Source organism: Myxine glutinosa, chromosome 6 (assembly GCF_964187855.1).
Source record: "Myxine glutinosa chromosome 6, kmMyxGlut1.1, whole genome shotgun sequence".
In the NCBI taxonomy this organism is placed as follows: Eukaryota; Metazoa; Chordata; class Myxini; order Myxiniformes; family Myxinidae; genus Myxine; species Myxine glutinosa.
In genome coordinates this window covers 54562981-54586598 of record NC_136266.1, presented here as the reverse complement: position 1 = coordinate 54586598, position 23618 = coordinate 54562981, and the positions used below count along the sequence as shown (strand labels likewise).

The window sequence follows — 23618 nt, the reverse complement described above, 5'->3', positions numbered from 1 at the left end:
GCTAACACGGCTCCGCTGATCTCTCCGGTGCACACATATGAGTACCCGTCGTCCTCCTACGCAAAACAACCAAGCGACCACCACAATCAAGACCAGGACAAGAGCAAAAGGCAAACGCAGCCGTCCTCTTTGAAAGCTAGCACAAGGAGAAATGCAGCTGCCTCCAACGCATGCCAAGACCAGAGGAGAGAGAATGTGACTGACTCCAAAGAACACCAGGACCAGACAGGGAGCGACAAACACGACCCTCCCTTTATGAATCCCAGGATCAGAAGAAAACGCAACCGCCTTTGACGAACGCCAGCACAAGAAGAGACCAAGATGGCGAGACAGCTTCTTTTTGCTATCCTCGCTCTCGAATGTTCGACGATGGCTTTACTCTCTACCAATTGTCTGAGCCCTGCCCATCACCCCATCACGTCTCCACCAATCACGAAGCTCGGGGCATGGTCTCTCCGTTACGAGTCGCTGTTTTGGAATGCTAGGATGACGTCGGAGTTTACTTGCTGATCGGCAAATGCTGTTCATGACGGCCCTGGCGGTGTGGTTGGCTAATGGAGCCCATCGCCTGGCCGGCTGAGTTTTATAAGAACACTAGCCGAATGCACCCGGCGTTGCCCGGGTTCTTTTTGAATTAATTTACTACTATAATTCAGCTTTTACTTGCGGCCATAGAAGATTGACTACTATAGTTCAGCTCAGCTATTAATTGCGAAATGGGCCCAGCCTGGCCGAGGCAACCTCGACCGGCCTCACCACCTAGCCTATAACCTTCCCGGGGCCCGTCCGGACATTATTGGTTCTTTTTGAATGAATTTACTACTATAATTCAGCTTTTACTCGTGGCCGTAGACGATTGACTACTATAATTCAGGTCAGCTTTTAATTGCGAAATGGGCTTAGCCCGGCCGAGGTGGCCTCAACCGGCCTCGCCACCTAGCCTATAACCTTCCCGGGGCCCGTCCCGACAGTTTTTGTTTTAGAGGTTTCCTCCTATCTTTCACCGTATAGGAGATTATCACGTGCAGACAAACAAACAAACAAACAAAAAGTTTCTTTTATACAGCCACGTGAAAAAGTAAGTACACCCCATGTAAAGTTTTGACTTTTTCAACATGTTTCAACATACAGCTATTTGATCTTCATTTCAACAATATTGATAGATAAAGGTGATATAATATAACAAATATCATGAAACATTCACATTTTGTAGTTCATTGTATAATTTAAATAAACATAAATGCAAATTTTGCATGTGGAAAAAGTAAGTACACCCCTACATTTATCACTACTTCAAATACCTAAAATTAGAATCAGGTACACCAGCTCAGGTGCAAATGGTTAGAACATCGTCAGAGAGGATCTTGGAGGAACCTGTCTTATTTAAACCTCAGACATTTAGTTTGGTTTTCTCTTTGTTGTTGAAGTGTGCGGCATCACCATGCCTCGATCAAAAGAGCTCTCTGAGGCCTTCAGAAAGAAGGTTATAGATGCCTACAAGTCTGGGAAGGGATTTAAAAAGATCTCCAAACAATTTGAAATCAATCATTCGACTGTCCGGAAGATCATCTACAAGTGGAGAAGTTTCCAAACAACTGCCAACTTGTTCAGGCCAGGTCGCCCCAGCAAGTTCAGCCCGAGAGCAGACCGCAAGATGCTGAAAGAAGTCTCTAACAACCCCAGAATGTCATCACAGGACCTACAGGTAGCTCTTGCCACTGTTGATGTCAAAGTGCACGAGTCCACCATTAGAAAGAGGCTGCACAAATTTGATCTACATGGGAGGTGTGCCTGGAGGAAACCTTTGCTGTCCAAAAAGAACATCAGGGCAAGAATAAAGTTTGCCAATGAACATCCAGGCAAAGACCAGCTCTTCTGGAACAATGTGCTCTGGACAGATGAGTCGAAGATAGAGCTATTTGGCCACAGTACCAGAAGACATGTTTGGCGAAAACCAAAGACAGCATTTGACCACAAGAACCTGATACCAACTGTAAAGCATGGTGGTGGAAATATTATGGTTTGGGGCAGCTTTGCTGCATCAGGGCCTGGGAAGCTCACCATCATAGAATCCACTATAAATTCTTCATTGTACCAGAGGGTGCTTGAGGATAATGTGAGGCCATCTGTCGGAAAGTTGAAGCTCAACCGAAGGTGGACCTTGCAACATGACAATGACCCTAAACATACCAGTAAATCCACCAAGGAATGGCTGAAAAGAAAGAAATCAAGGGTTCTGGAATGGCCAAGTCAAAGCCCGGATCTAAATACCATCGCGATGTTGTGGGGGGATTTGAAACGAGCTGTGCATGCAAGAAACCCCTCAAATATCGCACAGCTGAAAGAATTCTGCATGGAGGAGTGGGCAAAAATGTATCCCAGTCGATGTCAGAGACTGGTAGACAGTTATAAGAAACGCCTACTTGAGGTTGTTTCTGCCAAAGGGGGCAATACCACCTATTAGAGCCAGGGGTGTACTTACTTTTTCCACATGCGAAATTTGCATTTATGTTTATTTAAATTATACAATGGACCACAAAATGTAAATGTTTCATGATATTTGTTATATTATATCACCTTTATCTATCAATATTGTTGAAATGAAGATCAAATAGCTGTATGTTGAAATATGTTGAAAAAATCAAAACTTTACATGGGGTGTACTTACTTTTTCACGTGACTGTATATATAGAAGATAGATTAGGGAAAAATCACAGGGAGGCAATACATACTGGGGATTATTAACTATAAGCCCTATAATTAATTAGCACTAAACCACCCTCCTTATGGCGAAAATGCAAACACTCTTAACCTGAACATTTACCCTGCTTATGCACATCGAGATGGCTTCTTCTTCTTCGTGTCACACGGTCCATACTAAAACCTACACATTCTGAACTTTCCTAAGGTATTCCATTACTACCCCCACAAACGTAACAATATATATATATATATATATATATATATATATATATATATATATATATATATATATGTATATGTATATATATATATATATATATATATATATATATATATATATATACATACATACATATATATATATATATATTGTGTGTTTATCATTTTATTGTAGCGGGTACCGCTGGATGCACACAATCGCCTTGCACCGGCCAGAACACGGCCAGACGCGCCTCTCCCGGGCATGCCCGGACTCACTGTTCCCGGGCACGCCCGAACCTCCCGGGCACGCCCGGTCTCGTCTTTCCCGGGCATGCCCGCTCTCGCCTTTCCAGGGCTCGCCCAGAGCGTCCGGGCATGCCCGCTATCGCCTTTCCAGGGCTCGCCCAGAGCGTCCGGGCATGCCCGCTATCGCCTTTCCAGGGCTCGCCCAGAGCGCCCGGGCATGCCCAGCCTCGACTTGCCAGGCCGCAGCCAAACACGCCCGGGCAGGTCCAGACTCGCCTTTCCAAGGCTCGCCCTTGACACCCGGGCATGCCCGGTATAGCTTTTGCCGGGCAAACTTCCCGACATAAATGTGTATATATATTGCTGCCCGATAAACGGGCTTGTCAGAATACCTGAGCTGTTTTGTTTCAATAAAGCAACTCGGACGAATTCCGTCTTTGGTCGCGTCAATTCTTTCGACTCGCGTTGGTGCGCAGTTCCTTCATTGGTGACCTACCGACATGGATACGGCAGTGACGCTTAAACTGCCTACCTTCTGGGAGGCTCACGCGGCTGTTTGGTTCGCTCAGGCGGACTCTCAGTTCGCCCTGCGAGGCATCACCGCGGACGACACCCGCTTCCACCATGTTGTGGCGGCGCTCGGTTCCGCCACCGCGGCCCGCGCCTTGAGCCTCCTCAAGCACCCGCCGGCTGCTGACAAATACGACGCGCTGAAGACACTCCTCCTCGACGCTTTCGCCCTCTCACCGGCAGCACGCGCACGGCGCCTGCTCGCTCTGCCCGAGCTCGGCGACACGCGCCCGTCAGAGCGCATGGACTATATGCTCTCATTGCTCGGTGAGCACTCTCCGGATTTTCTGTTCCGCGAGCTGTTCCTTCACCAGCTGCCTCACCCGGTACGCCTCGCCCTGGCTGGCACGTTGATCACGGATTCCCGCGCCCTCGCCAGGGAAGCCGATAAGATCTCCTCGGCGGGCCAGCACATCGGCGCGGTTACCTGGAGCCCGCCGCCGTCCGAGGCGACGCCCACGACGCCCGAGCGCCCTGCGCGGTTGGAGGCCGAACTGCCGGTGCAACTGGCGGCCGCCACGCCGCACCGCCGCTTCCGACACGACGGCCGGGGCCTCCACCTGACCGGGTGTGGTGTTATTACCACGCGAGGTTCGGACACAAGGCTCGGACGTGCCGGCCCCCGTGCACTTTCGGCAGGTCGGGAAACGGCCGGGCCGGCGTTCATTCCCAGCCATGAGCGCCGGCCACTCGGGCAACTTGCTGTTTATTCGGGACAAAGCGTCTGGGCGGCGTTTCCTGTGTTACACCGGCGCCCAACTGAGCGTCATACCCGCCTCCGAGCAGGACAGGCGGGACGCCGTTTGCGGCCCCTCTTTGGTCGCTGCTAATGGCTCGGCCATACGCACTTTCGGCCCACGCGTCGTCACCCTCTGCTTCGGCAGCCAGCATTTTCAATGGACTTTTGTGACCGCCTGCGTTCCCATGGCTTTGCTGGGCGCCGACTTCCTCTGCGCGCACGGGCTGCTGGTCGACGTCAAACGTCGTCGCCATGTCAACGCCGAGACCTTCAGCTCCCTGGCGTGCACGATGAGCAGCTCCGCGCCGACCGAACTGGCGTGCGCCCTCCCGGCAGTGAACGAGTTCGCTCGCCTGCTCGCGGAATTCCCGGCCCTCACGTGGCCGACGTTTTCGGCCGTCGCGGTGCGGCACGGGATTGAGCACCACATACCCACTATGGGCCCGCCGGTCTACGCCAGGGCCCGCCGCCTCGACCCAGCCAAGCTCGCCGTGGCGAAGGCCGAGTTCGACGCGTTGGAGCACCTCGGCATCGTGCGGCGCTCCGATAGCGCGTGGGCCTCGCCACTGCACATCGTGCCAAAGCCGGGGGGTGGATGGCGCCCGTGTGGCGACTACCGCCGTCTCAACGACGCTACCACCCCCGACAGGTACCCGATCCCGCATATTCAGGACTTTTTCGCCCGTTTGGCGGGACGGGTCATCTTTTCGAAAATTGACCTGATACGGGGCTACCACCAGGTACCTGTCCGGGCGGCCGATGTCCCGAAGACGGCCGTCATCACGCCGTTCGGCCTGTTCGAATTTTTGCGGATGCCGTTTGGCCTCAAGAACGCGGCCCAGGCGTTCCAGCGCTTGATGGACGGCGTGCTGCGTGACCTGCCGTTTCTTTTCGTCTATCTGGACGATATCCTCGTCGCCAGCACGTCCCGTGCCGAGCACCTCCTCCACCTCCGAACACTGTTCGGTCGCCTCAGCGAGCACGGCTTAATTGTCAACCCGGTCAAATGCCACTTCGGCGCGACGACCGTTGACTTTTTGGGCCACCGCATCACCAAGACCGGGGCCGTGCCGCTGCCGACCAAGGTCGAGGCCATCACCACGTTCCTGCGTCCCCGTTCCATCAAGGCCCTCCAAGAGTTCCTCGGCATGGTGAATTTTTATCACCGATTCGTGCCCCGCGCTGCTCAGCTCATGCGGCCCCTTTACGAGGCCCTCTGGGGCAAGCCGGCCAAGCATGACATTGTTTGGTCCGCGGCCATGGACGCGGCCTTCGCCAGCACCAAACGGGCCCTCGCCGACGCAACGCTGCTGGCTCACCCGGTGCTCAACGCGCCCATTGCCCTCACTACGGACGCCTCCAACTACGCGGTGGGCGCCGTCCATGAGCAATGGGTGGACGGGGTTTGGCAGCCACTCACTTTTTTCAGCCGGCAACTCCGGCCGAACGAGTTAAACTACAGCACGTTCGACCGCGAGCTGCTCGGGCTATTCCTGGCCGTTCGCCATTTCCGACACCTCCTGGAGGGCCGCCCGTTCACGGCTTTCGTCGACCACAAGCCGTTGGTCTACGCAATGGCTAAGGTCACGGAGCCGTGGTCGGCCCGCCAGCAGCGCCACCTCTCCGCCGTGTCGGAGTTCACCACGGACATCCGGCACGTCGCCGGCAAAGACAACGCCGTGGCCGACTGTCTTTCTCGGGCCAGCGCGAACGCGGTCCACCTCGGCGTGGACTTCGCGCTCATAGCGGACGACCAGACCACCGACGCCTCGGTGCAGGCACTCCGTGCGGCGGACACGGGCCTCCGCCTGGCCAACATTCCCTTCGCGGACACCGTCCTGCTCTGCGACGTCTCCCAGGGCCAGCCTCGCCCCATCGTGCCCGTTTCCTGGCAGCGCGCATCTTCGCCTCCATCCACGGCCTTTCTCACCCGGGCCGGAAAGCTTCTCAGAAGCTGGTGTCGGTGCGTTTCGTCTGGCACGGCCTTCGACGAAACATCCGCGACTGGGCCAACGCCTGCACGGCCTGCCAGCGGGTCAAGGTCCACCGCCACACCCAGGCCCCGCTGGCACCTTTCGCCGTGTGGGAACGGCGTTTCGACCACGTCCACGTGGACCTGGTGGGTCCCCTGCCCCCCTCGCGGGGGTTCACCCACCTGCTCACCATGGTGGACAGGACCACCAGGTGGCCGGAGGCCATGCCCCTCGCCTCCACCACCACCGCCGACGTGGCACAGGCGTTCATAGCCACCTGGGTCGCGCGCTTCGGCGCACCAGCGGACATCTCGTCCGACCGCGGCCCACAGTTCACGTCTGAGCTTTGGGGCGCGGTCGCCCGTTCGTTGGGGGTCACGCTGCACCGCACCACGGCCTACCACCCCCAAGCCAACGGGTTGTGCGAGCGGTTTCACCGCTCCATGAAGGCCGCACTCATGGCCGGCCTTCAGGACGACGGTTGGGCCGACCGGCTGCCGTGGGTCCTTTTGGGCCTTTGCACGGCCCCCAAGGAAGACCTCCAGGCGTCCGCCGCCGAGCTCGTCTACGGCCAGCCGCTCCGCGTCCCAGGCGAATTCGTGCCCGACGCTACCAGTCCCTGGTCTGCCGCTCGCCAGCGCTCGGACCTCCAGGAGGCCGCCCGACGATTTGCCCCCGTGCCGACGTCCCGCCACGGTGGCCCCCAGTCCTACGTCCCCCCGGCGCTTCGCACAGCGGAGTACGTCTTTGTGCGTCATGACGCGCACCGGGGGCCACTCCGGCCGCCGTACGACGGGCCCTTCCGGGTCCTGCGACGGGGCGACAAGTCTTTCATCGTCGACTTCGGCGTCCGGCCGGACCGGATTTCTGTGGACCGCCTCAAACCGGCGCACATGGACGTCGACCGACCACCACGGTTGGCCCTTCCTCCGCGGCGAGGCCGCCCCCCGTCCACAGTTCCCCCCGCTCGACCACCCACCACCACGTCGGTGCCTCCCCACGACCCTCCAGGGGTCGCTTCGGCCGGGTCATCCGGACCCCCCTTAAATTGACCCTGCCGGTGCAGGTCGATTCTGGAGGGGCGTGTGTCGCGGTTACCGCTGGATGCACACAATCGCCTTGCACCGGCCAGAACACGGCCAGACGCGCCTCTCCCGGGCATGCCCGGACTCACTGTTCCCGGGCAGGCCCGAACCTCCCGGGCACGCCCGGTCTCGTCTTTCCCGGGCATGCCCGCTCTCGCCTTTCCAGGGCTCGCCCAGAGCGTCCGGGCATGCCCGCTATCGCCTTTACAGGGCTCGCCCAGAGCGTCCGGGCATGCCCGCTATCGCCTTTCCAAGGCTCGCCCAGAGCGCCCGGGCACGCCCAGCCTCGACTTGCCAGGCCGCAGCCAAACACGCCCGGGCAGGTCCAGACTCGCCTTTCCAAGGCTCGCCCTTGACACCCGGGCATGCCCGGTATAGCTTTTGCCGGGCAAACTTCCCGACATAAATGTGTATATATATTGCTGCCCGATAAACGGGCTTGTCAGAATACCTGAGCTGTTTTGTTTCAATAAAGCAACTCGGACGAATTCCGTCTTTGGTCGCGTCAATTCTTTCGACTCGCGTTGGAGCGCAGTTCCTTCATTGTAACATATTCAAATGTGGTGGAAAATTTGACCTCCAGCCACACATTTTTTGACCTGCAACACCCAACCAACTACCACTCTGTTGACTCAATTTTACACCACTCCGAACCATTGCCATGTGGAGATCAGACTCAATGTACAACTTTAAACCGAACCCACCCCACCAAACTTAACCCATCCTTTGGTGGACATAATAATTATGCGACACTTGATTACATTTTCTGAAGAAACTTTATTCACGAGAAGGTAACTTTATCAGTGCACTGTGCACAAGTCTCAGAGTGAGGCAACGTATCAGATAGGGCATCAAAAGGAGGACAGTGGGTGGAGGAGCTCTTAACCCACTTTCATAAGGGATTACCTGTAAGGACTTCATCCGTCTCGGCTTGCTGAACTCAGAGCTTTGAAGTTATATCAGCAGGTGTGTGTGGGATGAAAGAGTTTGGTCCTTATTAAAGAATGTTATTTAATTAATCATCACACACAAAGCCACTTGGCAAACTTTTTATGGTAATGCATGTTTTAATTAATTGGTGTTCATATTTAAACCTTGCGTATGGAAAAACAAAGAATTACTTTCAAATACGATGTGGATTGAAAATTTGTGCAAAATGATCATTTTGGGTGATAGCACTTATTTTACACTCCATGTACAGTTTACGATGTTTCTGCTAACTTACACTATTATGGTACGTACTTTCAATACAGATGTACTTTTTAAATGTATACTTTACTATTTCTTGACTACAGGTTTTGTTTTATGCATATATTCATTTTTGTTAGGGCTAAGCAATTGGTTCACTTTGTCTGTCTGTCTGTCTACAAACGTCAGTTTATGATCGAGCAACAACTTATTTAAATCAAATGATATATTTTGAACACAAATTACTGTTTTTAAGGACGTTATAAAGGACACAAAAAACAATCACGAAGAACCAATGTAACATGTTAAATAAGGTGGTGTAAAAGACGCTGCATCAATGGCGGTAAACTTCTAAACCTTTTTCTTTACAACCATTAAATCTTAGTTTTATTTCAATTGAATTATATACTTAATCGATGTTGATAATAAATTGTCTTTTTGTTACTTTCCTGTTTTTGTTTTTTTGTTTTTGTTACTTTGCCTGGTGTTGGCTTAGCGGTTAGGGTGCCGGCTTGGGATCCTAGGATCCTGGGTTCGGAATCCCGGTCGATCGCTGAATTAACGCCAGGGGGGTTGACTCAGCCTGTCATCCTTCCGAGGTCGGCAAATTGAGTACCAGCTTGCTGGGATGAATGATCACGGTGTGTACCCCGGCCTAGAATAGGTGCACCGTATCCCTGCGCATCGTAAGAGGCGACCAAGGGTTGGTGTCAGGAAGGGCATCCGGCCATAAAAACATTGCCTCAAACAGGGAACCATGATTGTCATGGAGCCTGCAAGGCTAACCCCCGGCGTAGCGGGGAAAATTGCCTTAAAACGATCATTCATTCATTACTTTCAAGAAACTTCTGTTTAGCAGGACTTGGAAAAATATTCTTGCCCTGAGGGTAGAGTGACGATGAGAAAAACTATGAGAATCAACATTTATGCCATTATGCCCTGAAGGCAGAAAAACTATTTATGATTCTGCATTCTCACAAATATGGCGGCACATCGTGCTGTGGTTTCCATCACGCTTGTTATGCATGGTTCACAAACAAAACAAATATCGATCGGCCTCGGAAACGCAAAGCACGAGTTTAAGAGACTCTTCCCATGTTCTTTTTCCCAAGACTGCGTGGGTTAATGTGTTCTATGAACTCTATAGTTCTGTTTAGTTTTACCTGTAAACATTTTATAAAAGCAATAATGTACCTGGTATTCGTGTTGTGGTATTATGCATGAAGGCAGGTTCAGCACTCCCAAACCAGTTACTTGCCAAGAGTTATAGGCCTACTGGGTGCTTCGCCATTGCCTTCCCAGAACCAACCTCGTATCATAACGTTAAAGCGCGGCGGTAAGCGCGCTGCTTGCGAGCAAGGAGGAAGCGGACAAGCGGTAACTTATAAGCGTCTTTATTTCAGGAGCTCACTGTAACACTAGCGCGCTCCGGGCTGCGCGCCCCGTGTATATCCTCAGGCCACGCCTACCCCTCGGTTGTGTGGCCGCCGCCCACTTGGTGCGCGGAATGATGTCACCACGCCAGTGGGCTTTCGTGTCCGCCACACGCGCCCCCCCAGAATTCCCGCGCACCTGGAGGGCCAGTTTGCGGGGCAGACGGATGACCCGGCCGAAGCGCCCCCTGGCGATCGGCGGCGTCCGGGGTGCAGGGATGCCAGGTGGGATGCCCCTGGCTGCCCCTGGGATGGGTGCAGGACCGGGGGGCGGCGTGGCGGCATGGCTGGGCGGTGCCGGGGGTCCGCCCGCAGGGGGGCGGCCCCGACGTGGGGGTCGGGCCACTGGCGGTGGATGGTCCACGTCGAGGTGGGCCGGCTTGAGGCGGTCTACAGAAACGCAGTCAGGAGTACCGCCGATTTCCAGGGTGAAGTGCTTCGCCCCGGTCTCCAGCACGCGGAAAGGCCCGTCGTACGGGGGCCGCAGTGGTGTCCGGTGGGCATCGTGGCGGACGAAGACGTACTCCGCCGTGCGAAGCTCCGGGGCGACGTGCATCGGTGGGTGCCCGTGGCATGCCGTTGGCACCGGGGCGAACCTCTAGGCGGTCTCTTGCAGAGCGGAGCGCTGCTGTGGTGCCGTGGAGTCGGGGAGGAACTCGCCCGGCACCCGCAGCGGTTGCCCGAAGACCAACTCCGCCGCGGATGCGCGCAGGTCCTCCTTGGGCGCCGTCCGGAGGCCCAGCAGGACCCAGGGGAGCCTGTCGACCCAGCCGCCGTCGCAGAGGGTGGCCCGGAGCGCGGCCTTCAATGAGCGGTGAAATCGCTCACACAGGCCGTTAGCCTGGGGGTGGTAGGCCATGGTTCGGTGCAGCCGGACCCCGAGCCCCTGCGCGACCGCCCCCCAGAGCTCTGAGGTGAACTGGGGGCCGCGGTCGGACGAGATGTCTGAGGGGGCGCCGAACCGGGTGACCCAAGTGGCGATGAAAGCCTGCGCGACGTCCGCCGCCATCGTCGACGCCAAGGGCACGGCCTCCGGCCACCGGGTGGTGTGGTCCACCATGGTGAGGACGTGGGTGAAACCCCGCGAGGGGGGCAGAGGTCCCACCAGGTCCACGTGGACGTGGTCAAACCGGCGTTCCGGCACCGTGAACGGGGCCAACGGGGCCTGGGTGTGCCGGTGCACCTTGGCGCGCTGGCACACGTGGCACGTCCTGGCCCAGCCGCGGACGGCCTTCCGGAGGCCATGCCAGACGAACTTGTCGGCGATCAACCTTTGGGAGGCCCTTGCGCCCGGGTGGGACAGGCCGTGGATGGCGTCAAACACCTGGCGCTGCCAGCCCGCGGGCACGATGGGGCGAGGCCGCCCGAGGGAGACGTCGCACAAGAGGGCCGTGCCCGTGCCATCGAATGGCACCTCGGTGACGCGGAGGCCCATGACGGCTGTCCGCAAGGCCTGGACGTCGGGGTCAGCGGCCTGGTCCGCTGCCATCCGGGCATAGTCGATGCCGAGGTGGACTGCGTGGGCGACGGCCCGGGAAAGGCAATCCGCCACCGGGTTGTCCTTCCTCGTGACGTGCCGGATGTCTGTCGTGTACTCGGACACGGCCGAGAGGTGACGCTGCTGCCGGGCCGACCACGGCTCGGTGACCTTGCCCATCGCGAAGATCAGCGGCTTGTGGTCGACGAAGGCCGTGAACGCACGACCCTCGAGGAGATGGCGGAAGTGCCTAACCGCCAAGTGAAGCCCGAGCAACTCGCGGTCGAAGGTACTGTAACGGCGTTCGGGCGGGCGAAGCTGCCGGCTAAAGAACGCCAGCGGTTGCCAAGCTCCACGCACCCATTGCTCGTGCACCGCGCCCACCGCGTAGTCCGAGGCGTTGGTGGTGAGGGCGATCGGTGCATCGGGCGCCGGGTGCGTGAGCATGGTGGTGTTAGCCAAGGTGAGCTTCGCACCTGTGAACGCCATGTCCATCTGCTCGGTCCAGGTAACGTCGCCTTTGCCCGGCTTACCTCGGAGAGCTTCGTGCAGGGGGCGCAGGAGCTGGGCGATACGGGGCAGGAACCGATGTTAAAAGTTCACCATGCCCAGGAACTCCTGCAGCCCTCTGATCGTGCGGGGGCGCGGAAACCCCTTCACCGCCTCCACCTTGGCCGGCAGAGGGACGGCTCCGTGCATGGTGACACGGTGCCCCAGAAAATCGATTACGACGACGCCGAACCAGCACTTTGCGGGGTTCACAATCAGGCCATGCTGGCCCAGGCGTTCGAAGAGTGTGCGGAGGTGGCGTAGGTGCTCTTCGCGGGACGCGCTGGCGACGAGGATATCGTCCAGGCAGACGTAGACAAAATCCAAGTCGCGCAGGACGCTGTCCATCAGTCGCTGGAACGCCTGAGCCGCATTCTTCAGACCGAAGGGCATCCGCAGGAACTCGAAGAGTCTGAATGGTGTGATGACCGCCGTCTTTGGGACGTCCTCCGGCCTGACGGGGACCTGATGGTAGCCGCGTATGAGGTCCACCTTTGAGAAGAAGGACATGCCCGCCAAACGGGCGGAAAAGTCCTGAATGTGGGGGACGGGGTAGCGGTCGGGAGTGGTGGCGTCATTGAGACGGCGATAGTCCCCGCACGGTCGCCATCCCCCGCCGGGCTTCGGCACGATGTGCAGCAGCGACGCCCAAGCACTCTCCGAGCGCCGAACGATGCCGAGTCGCTCCAGGGTAGCGAACACCGCTTTTGCCACCGCCAGCTTCGTCGGCTCGAGGCGGCGTGCCCGGGCGTAGACCGGTGGCCCGACGGTGGGGATGTGATGGGCCACCCCATGCTTGACGGCCCCCGCCGAGAAGGTGGGCCGCGTGAGGGCCGGGAAGCCGGCGAGGAGGCGGGTGAATGCGTCCGCTGCCGGAAGCATACAGATCAATGTGGCCGGAACCGAACCGTTCGGCAAGCCGCTTGGCAAGCCGCTCGGCGTGCCGCTCGTTGAGCTGCTCGACGAGCTGGGCAGCGCACAAGCGAGCGAGCTGAACGTCTCGGCCTGGACAAGACGTCTGCGCTTTACGTCGACCAGGAGCCCATTAGCGCACAGGAAGTCCACGCCAAGCAGTGCCATGGGCACGTCGGCGGTGACGAACGTCCATCGGAAAACCTGCCCTCCGAACCGCAGAGAGAGGCAGCGTTTTCCGTATGTACGGATGGGCGTCCCGTTCGCGGCAAGCAGCGCGGGGCCCACGCCCGCGGCGTGCTTGTCTGACGTACCGGCGGGAACGACACTCACCTGCGCTCCCGTGTCGCACAGGTAACGGCGCCCAGATAAGGTGTCCGTTATGAACAGCAGGCTGCTCGAACGGTCGGCGCTCATCGCCACTATTGAGCGCCGGCCCGGGCGTTTCCCGACCTGTTGAAGGAGCATGGCGGATGACACTGCCGAGCCTCGTGGCCGAACTTGGCGTGGAACCAGCACCAGGTGGTGGAGCTGGAGGAGCGCGGCTGGCTCCGCCAGGCCGGTGGAGTTGGCGGGTTTCCCCGCGGTGGCGGTTTTCGCTGCGGCGGTGGGCGGGGCGTGGCGGCGGTCACGAGGTGCGTATCAGCATGCTGCGTATGCTGTGTAAGCTGATGCTGTGGATCAGCATCATCAGCAGCATCAGCCTCGAGGTCCGTGACGGCCGCAAAGTACCTGTCCGCCTCGGCTGCCAATGCTCGGGGTTCCGTTAGCACGGTCCCGGCCAACGCAAGGCGAACCTGCGCTGGAAGTTGGCGACGGAAAAGCGCCCGGAATAGACAACCGGGGGCTTCGTCGCCCAACAGTGACAGCATATGGTCCATTCGGACCGACGGGCGCGTGTCGCCGAGCTCGGGGAGATCCAGGAGGCGGTCGGCCCGTGCGTCGTCCGTGAGGCCGAACGTGGCTAGGAGTAGCCGCTTGAGTGTCTCGTACTTGTGGCCGTCCAGTGGGTGGTGAAGGACGGACACAACTCGAGCGGCCGTGCCGGGCCCGAGGGAGGCGACGACGTGGCAGTAGCGCGTGTCGTCGCCGGTGAGGCGCCGAAGCTGAAATTGGGCTTCGGCTTGGACGAACCAGACTTCGGCCTGGGCCTCCCAAAATTCGGGAAGTTTGTTGAAGTTGGCCATGGCAATGGCGTCGTGTGTGGAAGGATCGCTCCGGCAGATCCAACGTCGAGGGTCACCAGTAAAGCGTGGCGTTACGCGCGCTGCTTGCGAGCAAGGAGGAAGCGGACAAGCGGTAACTTATAAGCGTCTTTATTTCAGGAGCTCACTGTAACACTAGCGCGCTCCGGGCTGCGCGCCCCGTGTATATCCTCAGGCCACGCCTACCCCTCGGGCGTGGCCGCCGCCCACTTGGTGCGCGGAATGATGTCACCACGCCAGTGGGCTTTCGTGTCCGCCACAACGTAATATATTTCTTTATGATTGACTTTTTTTAATTGTGGGCGGGGCTTGATACCCCTTCCTTAACCGGGGCCAGTGGTTCCAACACGTGTTCAAATATCATATAGCTAGCACATGTTTTTGTCTATTGTCTACTCATGTCCTTGTGGCTCATATCAAACAAAGCACAATGTCGTTGACTCATGTTTTTGTCCTCCATTCTTTTTGTACAAACCCTTTTATGAACCTTAAGCCTGGTGTTGGCTTAGCGGTTAGGGTGCCGGCTTGGGATCCAGGTTCAAATCCCGATCGATCGCTGAATTAATAGCAGGGGGGTTGACTCAGCCTGTCATTTAAGCCTGGTGTTGGCTTAGCGGTTAGGGTGCCGGCTTGGGATCCAGGTTCAAATCCCGATCGATCGCTGAATTAATAGCAGGGGGGTTGACTCAGCCTGTCATCTTTCCGAGGTCGGCAAATTGAGTACCAGCTTGCTGGTAATTCCATGTGTGTCGCAAGAGGCGACTAACAGGGTTGGCAGCAGGAAGGGCATCTGGCTGTAAAATATTGCTTCAAAAAGGGGACCACGGTGCCTGAAAAGGGCCAACACCTGCTCTGTGGGGGAAAATGGCCTCCAAAGGTGGTTCCTTTAATGAACCTTTTTTTTCCTTTTTTTTTGTATACAAGATCGAGGCTCGTGAAAGAGCTAAACATTGATCACACAGAAAGACAAACCGACACATAAAACATATAATAAGGGGAGCGGTAGACAAGATGGGGAGGGAGTGGGAAGGACGCAAACACAACATTTGAGAACAGGGACATTGAGAGAACTGTGGGAGGGAGAGTGCTTGGCGGAGGGGGCATGGGAAGGGGGGAGGGGGTGGGAGAGGTATAAAACATATGGACACTGCAAGGACTTCTCGGAAAGAAGTTGGAATTTCAAAAAAAGTTGATCTGGGGTGAATTAGCGGGGGTAGAAAAGATCAAGGTTTTGGATGGGGGAAGATAAGAGATAAGAGATGGTGGTGAACAGCTGTTTTAACCTTAGATCGAATGTTACAAAAATAAATCTTGGAAAGGGCAGTGTCTCTCTTTTTATCCAGGCCCCCTCCGGGGATTCCCACCTTTATGTCCCTGGCCTGCTCTGCCAAGTACCTCATGAAAGTAACTGCATTGCTTTTTCTGTAGGCAGCATCATGGTGGCATTTGAAATTTGGCCAGGATGCAAGCACACAACGACCTCTTGCAAAAGACATATTGGATCTTTAATGCCCACCATCAAATCTTAGCAGAGGGGACCCTAGCTTAACATGCTATTTTGATGGGTGGCCCATATCAATGTGAAATGCCATAATGTAATGCCTTGCCTATGAAACACCAGGCACCAGGTTGATGGTTCATAGTTAAGTCAGGAATCAAACCCAGATAAGTGAGTTCAAAGGCAAGTTAATTACCTCTGAACTATCCTGTTAACCCTGTGCTATGGTATTACAATGTGAAGAGAAAGTTCCAATTTCCATTGGGTATGCAGTACATAAAAGCAGGAGGAACGGAGAATCGTGCGGGAGGATGATCTTTACTCTTGTGCACATGTTGAGTATGGGTGGCAAATGGCAGGGGTAGAGGAGGGTTGGGGAGGGTAATGATTTATGTCACCTTTCGTAATGCAGTATACAGACAGGGCATTTAAAATTGCCAAACCTTTTGTCATATTTACACATATAATAAGTACCTCTCTCTTTCACATGTTCTTCTTGTATGGGCAACTTCCTCCATTTTGGAAAGTTGCAAGCATCACTCCAATCCATGAAGAAGGCTCCAAAATGGATTCCTTCATCGCAGCTGACTTCAGGCACATTTTTTTTTTAAACTTGATAATCTTTTTTTGTGGGGGTGAACTTACTTTTCAAGATGTCTTAGAACCAAAAGTTCATTGGAATTATGTTGAAATTATTCTAGATTTTGTTAATGTGACCTTTAAAAGAAACAAAAACCACATTTGACATTTCGAAGCAAATAAATTGATCCTTGAAAGTGATGTAAACTGATATCGAACTCAATTCATGGACAGTACTGTGTTGAACTTCTGTACGTTTTCCAGAAGTATCTCTTTATTTTGCACATTAGCCAAAAAATTTTTTTAACAAAAACAAAAGTTAAATTACAATTGGGATTACGGACAGTAAAATTACAGTTCAGTACTTTGTGTAACCCCCACGAGCATTCAGGAGAGCATGTACACGTTGAGGCATGCTGTTCACGAGATTTGCCAAGGTTTGGACAGGAATTGCTTGCCATGCAGTGACAATAGCCTGCTGCAATTCACGCACAGAGGTCGGCTGCTGGTCCAAGTGGTCGACTTGACGCGTTAATTCTGCCCACAAGTTCTCTATCGGATTCATATCCGGGGACATGGCAGGCCACTCCATATGCTCCACACCACGGTCAGCAAGAAAGTGTTGGATCATGCGAGCACAATGAGGCTGTGCATTGTCATCTTGGAAGACAAAGTTTCCTCGAAAGGCTGCACGAGCAAATGGAAGCAATGTTTCTTCCAGAATGGCCCTGTACTTGAACTGGTTCAGGCTTCCATTCAGAACAACCAGGTCAGTTTTTCCCCCTGCATGAAAAGCAGCCCAAACGGTCACCCCACCACCTCCAGCTTGGACTCTTGGCACTATACAATCTTTGTTGTAGGCTTCATGCACTTGTCTGCGCACTCGGACGCGGCCAACTTGACGATAGACCAGAAATCTAGACTCGTCACTGAAGATCACGTGATTCCAGTGTCCTGGCTGCCATTGACGGTGCTCTCTGGCCCACTGCAATCGGCGCTGGCTGTGTTGTCTGGTCAGGCGTGGCTTTCTCAGGGGACGCCTGGCACGATAGCCTGCTTGAACCAGTCGTTGGTTGACTAGCCTTCTGGATACAGGGCACATTTGTCAGTTGCTGCCACTCAGCCCTAAGCCGATTAGCTGACTTGGTACGGCCATTGCGGACTAACTGGTGCAGCTAGCGATCATCCCTCCTTGTGGTTCTGCGGGACGTCCTGGCCTCGGTATTGGAGTAGGGACACTCCTCTGAGCATTTCGTTTCAGGATCTTTGACACCTGACCTTGAGTGGTGCCATACTGCTGAGGAATAGCACGCTGTTTCATGCCGTAATTTCGTAAAGCCACCACTCCATGACAAACAGCATTGTCGAGGTGACGGACCATCTCCAGAGGAAGCGGCAATAACTTTTGGAGACGTGCAGCAGTTGTTTTCCACTAATACAGAATGCAACAACCCTTGTATACCCGACTGTGAAGCCAATCATCAAATGCACCTGTCCGTACATTTTGCCACGCCACCTGTGATATAATCCTGTTGTTGACTTCTTGCTGCGACAGACAATCAGTGACATGGTTCTTTTAACAAATAAATTACCAAAGTGTAAAAGAAACTCACCAGATTGATATACTGAGTTAAGAAAGTAACCCCAAGTCAAGAAGAAAAAAAAATATTCCATATTAAATGCCAAGTCTGTATATATATATATATATATATATATATATATATATATATATATATATATATATATCTGAATCAGTTTGTGATTTTATCAAGGCTTGCAGAAAGGGAAGAGGCTGATGCCTGTCTATCTGAGGGATGAGACATGCCATGGAAGAGGCTCATGGAGTCATCAGCAAAGAGATAAAGAGGATTTAGGTTCGAGCTATCTCTCTGGAAATCTATTGAGCTTTTGACACCCCTGGCATCCAGTCCTAGTTTTCTTCCTTTGGTATTCAGGGCCCCCTGCTCAAACGGTTGTCTGCTTTCTTCTATCAGCGGAATCAGCAAGTGTCTTTTGATGATATCCTTTCCTTTGATCTGCACCATCTTATGATCTGCATTATTCTTGATCTTCATCAATAATCTACCTGATTCTCTTGAAAACCAACATTACCATTTTATGAATGAATCCACCCCATATAGAATGATGCGTTACTTTTGTGAAAGGTTGACTGCTGCTGAATCCCTTTAGACAGACTTGGACATGAAATTCCGCTGGTACACCTTGGAGCATGGCATTCAATGCAAGCAGGTGACATGCTCTCACACGGTCTCTCCACATATATTGCCAATCAAACTATCCAATTTACTACTCTGAACAGCAAAATGTGCAGTCCCTCACTTGTCCTCACTGTCTACCACAATCTTTAGTGGGAGGATGATATCACCAAACTAGCACCAATCACTATAGTCACCGTGTGGGTATTATCCGTAGATCCAAGGGATTCCGGAGTCACACAAACTTCCTCACTGGATGCGAGGCTTTCATACAGCATGGCTCCCCACTCTGAGCTGGCGCTTTTGTTTCCCACCTTGATTATCTTGAGGTGCTCAAAAACAAAGCCGTCTGCGCCAGTGGAATCTCAAGATAGGAAGGGAGTGTGAATCTCCCACCAGTGGCAAGTTGGTGGCCTCTCTATTTTATACAGGCTGACATCTGGCCTTGCTCCTCCTGTCCTCTCCTACCTCTGCAATCTCCCAGCCAACCCAGGTGACATGCGTTCCTCAAAAAACCCGTCACATGCTCACCATCCCGAAGTCCAGGCTGGTTGACCACCTGCATCCATTCATCCCCTTATTTATCCCAATTGTAGATCTGTTGTCTCATCTTCATTTCAGTTTTTCATATGACCTGTCCATCACTACCGAACGCACTCACCAATGATTATCCACGATCTCTTCTACACACACTGATTCTTCCCCATTTTGTTCCTGTCTCAGCCAATGATAATCATTTTTTGCAATATTTTACCTTTCCTCCTCGAGTCCTTATATATGTTCCTTCCAACCCTTTGGAAGTTTGTGAGTCTGATGCTCTTTGTTGTTTTCTCTTCCATGAGTCTGGACCCTTGAATGAAAAATTAGATGGCCACAAAATAGAAACTAGAACAGCACTTGGTGGAGCGCAAACCTCCACCAGTCAGAACAGTATCCCATTTTGTATCCCACCGATAGGCCGGATCTGCATCCGGACCTTGACCAAAATCGAATCAGCTGGTTCTTGTCACCTGACCAACTCATCTACCTAGTTTTGCCAAATCCGTCCATAACTTTTTGAGATATCTTGCTATATATCGTTTTTGGCCCTGTCTCTCAATGGTGAAGAATCACTAACAATTAAAACAAGTCAGGGGACGACGACGGTTCACGAGCGAGCGGTATTCAATGACAAAGGACGGACTGTAACCGAAACAAGCCCGGACAGGCCAGGCCCGGAAATGTCAAAACGAAGGTTACTGACCTTGAAATGAGATAGAAAATAATGTATAATCAGTTATGATGTTAGTTAGCTACACGATACCGAAAATTCGGTGAAAAATGAAAAAAAAAAAGATACATAAATAAATAAATAAATAAATGAAATAAATAAATAAATAAATGAAAAATCGAGCTCCGTGGAGCTAGGCGACACATGACATTGGCCTAACCAAATACCGAAACCCCTGTCACATTCCACCAAACCCCTCGGAGAAGATGTAGCTTGAACTCGATTACCCCCTAAAAAGACATCTTTTTCGGGCGTGGCTCCGCCCACAATGGGCGCAATACGCCCACTCTAGGCAGGACACAACTGGATCATGATATCAACCTCCCACCCAAGTTTCATCAAGATCGAATGATATCATCGGGTAGTTATGCTGCGGACAGACAGACAGACAGACAGACACACACACACACACACACACACACACACACACACACACACACACACACACACACACACACACACACACACGACGAATATAGTGGCCACTTCATAACTCGTGAACCAAAAACTTTCTAGTATCCGGATGAAGATCCTCACCAAAATCGAATCAATTCCTCTTTGCCATACACCCAACCTGTTCACCAAGTTTTGTCCGAATCTGTCCATACCATTTTGAGATATCCTGCTCACAGACAGACAGAGACAAACAGGGGTGAAAACATAACCTGCGTCCACCTTGGGTCCGCGGAGGTCAACTTGCACATATTTACAGTTGCTATAAAATGGCGGTGCTGTGTTTGTAGAAATAAACAGGCTCAGGAAACAAATCTTGCGCCGGTATTTACCATAATTGGTACCGGTACCTCACCTTTTGTAATATCCTAATTTGTTTTCCCGCAGATCTGTTAATAGCAAGGTGCTTGATGAAGACATCCTCGCAATGCCAGGGCATTACATAAATGTCTGAAAACTCAGAGGTTGGTGAATCTTTGCACGTCGTGGTATTTGTTAACGCAATGAATGTACAAAAACGTAATCAATACCGGGATATGTCTGATACCGTTAAATGGGGTGAATAGGGACACAAACTGAAAAAAAGTTCGGAAACTTTTTTCGCTGAAAATTGATAACCATACTGATTTGTTGATATTTGGGTTGAAAGTGTTCTCTTGTTTTTTTTAAAGCAACTTATAGTCCCTATTCACCCCGTTTTACGGGTGAATAGGGACAGTCACTAATACAAAAAAATAATAATCAAGAAATCGGGACAGTTTGGAGAAACTTTTTATCCCATATTTTTTTTCATTGGCACCGTGGTTTATATTATGGGTGCATATTATGTGCATCCATCTGAGCTATCAATTTAGCAATAAGTTGGAAACTCAGGATTGTTTCTTGATTAATATTTTTTTGTATTACTGTCCCTATTCACTCGTAAAACGGGGTGAATAGGGACAGCCATAAAAATCCTATTTATTCCGATTTAACCCATATATGGGGTTATAGGGACTATAAGTTGCTTTTTTTTTTTTAAAACAAGAGAACACTTTCAACCCAAATATCAACAAATCAGGATGGTTATCAATTTTCAGCGAAAAAAGTTTCCGAACTTTTTTTCAGTTTGTGTCCCGATTCACCCCCATTTCACGGTACTGTATTCCTATAATTATGCGGAAATGAAACCAATTGTCAGAATACCTGTTTGAATTTTTAACTCAAGTACAAATATTGTTCTTTTTTTGGTTCCAGAAAGTATCTGAGAAATGCTCAATATGAACTATTGGAGAGATGATGAAACAGCGACGGTGAGACGTTAATCGCACTGTAAACAGCGAAACCAAGATGGCCTCCAACGGTACAGTAGACGAGCATCTGATGCAGTTCAGTTCATCACAGATGGTGATTGTGCTGTTTTTCTCAGGGATCATAAGCCTCATTACAGTCACTGGAAACGTGCTGGTAATTGTGGCGTTTAAAGTGAACCGGAATTTGAAATCCGCCAATAATTATTTCCTGCTCAGCCTCGCTGTCGCCGACATCGTAATCGGCCTCGTCTCCATGAACCTGTTCACGACGTACGTGACCATGGGTCGCTGGGTCCTCGGTCCGGTGTGCTGCGACATGTGGCTGGTGACGGACTACGTCGCCAGCAACGCTTCGGTGATGCACCTGCTTGTCATAAGTTTTGACCGCTACCTGTCCATCACAAGACCCCTGAAATACAAGGCCAAACGGACGACCAAAAGGGTTGTGCTGATGATCGCGACTGCTTGGGCCGTGTCCATTATCTTGTGGGCTCCAGCAATCCTCTTTTGGCAATACATCATCGGCATAAGGACTGTTGCTGCAGATAGGTGCTACATACAATTTCTGTCTGAGCCTATAATTACCTTCGGAACGGCTATACTAGCTTTTTACCTGCCAGCAGCAATCATAATGATATTGTACTGGAGGATTTATCTTGAAACGCAAAAGCGTTTCAAAGAGCTCAAAACACTTCAAGGTGCTGAACTTATGGTTACCAAGGTACCTCCATTGGCAGCTCACGTACCTGAAGGTTGTCCCCAGCATCCTTCGGAAGTCCAACCACCATGTAATGGAGATGCGGAGTCACAGCCGAGGACTCTTGTTTTGTGTTGCGAACCACCAGTGTGCAAGGAAAAGGACGTGCAGTTGATGGAAGCTCAACAGGAGGAAGACATTGAGGAGGATGGCGTTGAGAAACAACTGCCTGAGCTGAAAGTTTTGTACCCAGCTGTGTTTCCTCTTTGTGGATATGAAACCTCTTTCCGATACCCTCGCGTTGATGAAATTTCACCTCGTGACGAAAGAGAAGCGGAGGGTGAAGACCCAGCTGGGAGGTGCGGAACACCTCGTCGTGGACCTAAAAATGATTTGAATGAAGACAATGAAGCCATTGGCGATAGACAGACGGATAGACGTCAAGGTCCACCTACAAGGGAGGACACTGGGAGATCTACGGCTGTGAATGCAAGGAGGCAAATGACGAAGAGAAAGCACAACAACCTCGTCAACGAGAAAAAAGCCGCCAAAACATTAAGTGCCATTCTCCTGGCCTTCATCGTCACATGGACCCCATATAACATTATGGTGCTGGTATCGACTTTCTGTAACAGATGTATCCCAAGTTACCTGTGGAATTTAGGATACTGGCTTTGTTATGTTAACAGTACTGTGAACCCCATGTGTTATGCTCTCTGCAACAAAACATTTCGCGAAACGTTTAAATTGTTGCTGCTGTGTCGCCAGAGCAGAATCCAGAAAAGTTATTAAATATCTTATTGTGACGTCATTGTGATTGTTGTTTGTGCAACTATTGTTTATTTATATTATATTCTCAGGGGTACTCGATCAGTGGATTAGCCGCAACCATGGAGAAGATATATAAAAATCATAATGAGCTCCTCTTTGGGTCGTACTCAAACCTCAAAGTACCACCAAAAATGATGTAACTGCTCAAATCGGCAAACATCGGTCCTAACATTGTTTTCCCGGCCAATCCTTGATTGAAGCAGTTGCCATGGCAGTGCGGTATGAACTCATTGGGAAAAAGAGTATGCTAATGTGTGCCGGTGTCCTGAGCAGGTTTGAAATCCCTGTCCTGATCTACCTGTCCACTGCGTCAAAATGATGCAAATCTGCAACCAGGTGCCGCACTTCCATGTACAACACAGTGGAGACAAAGTTCCGATGGATACTTCGGACAAAGGAGATAGGATGGAGCGGGAGTGGTCGGAGGATCTTTGTGGTGCATAAAGGGCAGGTGCATGATTCCACAAAATATAATTGTGTAATTTACCTTTATTAGCTTCT

The 23618-nt window shown here is 52.3% G+C and overlaps 1 protein-coding gene across 1 annotated transcript in view; it reads left to right on the top strand.

Moving 5' to 3' along the window:
* The window catches only part of LOC137429372 (muscarinic acetylcholine receptor M1-like), a 25738-nt gene extending 2570 nt beyond the window's left edge, over window positions 1–23168 (top strand). The window contains exons 2-4 of the mRNA XM_068119325.2: window positions 20685–20761; window positions 21534–23044; window positions 23147–23168. Of these exons, the coding sequence (XP_067975426.2) occupies window positions 21627–23044; window positions 23147–23168 (1440 nt within the window). The 5' untranslated portion in view covers window positions 20685–20761; window positions 21534–21626. The remainder of the gene's footprint in view (window positions 1–20684; window positions 20762–21533; window positions 23045–23146) is intronic.
* The last annotated feature ends 450 nt before the right edge of the window (window positions 23169–23618 follow it).